We start from the raw sequence: 2,063 nt of genomic DNA on the forward strand, positions 1-2,063 counted from the left end.
CTACGTGTCCCCAGTTATTTACAAACACCGGAGTGATCAGACGATGGCTCCGGTGTTTGTCCTTCTCACACGGAGGACCGGTAAGTATCACTGATATCCACCCATCCCCCGCTCAGCCACGCAGAGAGCCGCTGTCATCCTGAAACTGACAGCGGCTCCGATCTCCTCCCCGCTCCGCCATCCTGACAGCTGCGGGCGCGGCTTCTCTCCCCCCCACCGCTCCGCCATCCTGACAGCAGGCAGCGCTCCCTCCTGCGCCCCCCCCCTGAGGGGGGGGCGGACGAGGGAGCGCTGTCATATCGGATGGCCAGCGCCCAGCGGTGAGGGGGAGAGAAGCCTCCCCCAGGACGAGCTGTGTCGGCCGCACGGCGCCCTTGTTGCCATGGCGCCCTGTGCGGCCGCACTGCTCGCACACCCCTAAGGCCGGCCCTGGTCTCCTCCCACTATAGAGTGTCTCCTCCCACTATATAGTCTGTCTCCTCCCACTATGTAGAGTCCTACTATTGTATGGTGACTCCTCCCACTTCATAGTGTCTAATCCCATTATATAGAGTGTCTCCTCCCACTACATAGTGTCTCCTCCTCCTACATAGAGTCTGTCTCCACCCACTATATAGAGTGTCTCCTCCCACTATGTTGAGTCTGCCTCCTCTCACTACATAGTGACATCACCCACTACATGGTGTCCTCCCACTATATGGTGTCTCCTCCCGCTACATGGACTCTGTCTCCTCCCACTATGTAGCATCTGTTTCCTCCCCCTAAATGGAGCCTGTCTCCTCCCACTATATTGTGCTTGTCTCCTCCCACTACCCTCAGTCTGTCTCCTCCCACATTTTTGGGCACCTTGATCATAATAGGGACTGATCAGAAACCGAATGCAAAGCGATAATCACGTCCAATCAAAATGGATCTGATAGGGCGGCGCTCAGTCACATGGGGTCCGCCCCTCTGTCCTCAGGATGACACTAGAAAGGTATCTGCCCAACCTCGGGGGGTGACACCATTACACCTCACCTGGAGATGTTGTGACGTGATGACGGGGCGATTCCCAGGACACCACACGTCCTCCTTCAACTGCCGAACAACACGCAAACATTTCATGCGGCACCCTCCGTCCTCATCCAACCCTTCCAGCAGGAGGCGCTCAGCACGCAGGAAGGACAACTGCCAGTGGTAATTGGTCCGAGCAATGAGGTCAAAGCCGAAGGACTGAAAGATGGAAGAAGGGGTCAGAGGTCAGGGGTCAAATGAAGATTTAGGAGGAAGTCAAAGGAGACAGAAGGGGTACAAAGTGTACGGGAAACGTTCCTCCATGACCCGAAATTACCCCATCAAAGCCCCCAGGGGTAAAACATCTGATAGTTATGACACCAGCCCCAGGATGGAAGGTCAAGGGGTACAATCTCAGGGTTGTCACTGCTGATTGTCTGTACACATATCTCCAGTGTTAGGTTTGCAGTTGCCCCGTTACCTTTACACATCGTGCTTTGTCTTTGGAGGGCCAACGCTTGAAGAACCGAGGCCAGTGGGCCGTCCTGGGCCAACTCCCCGGGTTTTCCACTACCGGAACCAAGTCCACTTCCACCGTCTGGATTGAAGTCTCCACGTTCACTCTGATGATGGGACCCACGGACTCCATCACACTCACCCGGTCTATAGGAGAGACGGGACAGAACATGGACAGCGGTGACTACGATGGACCGAGGAAAGTACAATGATCCGAGAGAAGAGAACGGGAGCCAATCATTGGTGCCACCAGGAGACCCCATGGAAGCCTTGGACACATACTGGACGGGAGGACAAACCAACATAGACTGAGAGAGGACAGGCGGAGAGGACAGGCGGGGAAGACAGGCGGGGAGAACAGGCTGAGAGGACAGGCAGAGAGGACAGAAGACAGACAGAGAGGACAGGCGAGGCGGAGAGGACAGGCGGAGAGGACAGGCAGAGAGGACAGAAGACAGACAGAGAGGACAGGCGAGGCGGAGAGGACAGGCGGAGAGGACAGGCGGAGAGGACAGGCGGAGAGGACAGGCGGAGAGGACAGGCGGAGAGGACAG

At 56.6% G+C, this 2,063-nt stretch overlaps 1 protein-coding gene across 1 annotated transcript in view; it reads right to left on the bottom strand.

Moving 5' to 3' along the window:
* MAB21L3 (mab-21 like 3) overlaps positions 1-2,063 on the bottom strand; it is a 17,280-nt gene that overhangs the window by 2,358 nt on the left and 12,859 nt on the right. Inside the window, exons 4-5 of the mRNA XM_018575450.1 lie at positions 1,475-1,656; positions 1,018-1,212 (exon numbers count right to left, since the gene is read on the bottom strand). Coding sequence (XP_018430952.1) covers positions 1,018-1,212; positions 1,475-1,656 — 377 coding nt within the window. The remainder of the gene's footprint in view (positions 1-1,017; positions 1,213-1,474; positions 1,657-2,063) is intronic.

This window comes from Nanorana parkeri, unplaced genomic scaffold (assembly GCF_000935625.1).
Source record: "Nanorana parkeri isolate BGI_ZX_2015 unplaced genomic scaffold, ASM93562v1 scaffold3949, whole genome shotgun sequence".
Lineage (NCBI taxonomy): Eukaryota > Metazoa > Chordata > Amphibia > Anura > Dicroglossidae > Nanorana > Nanorana parkeri.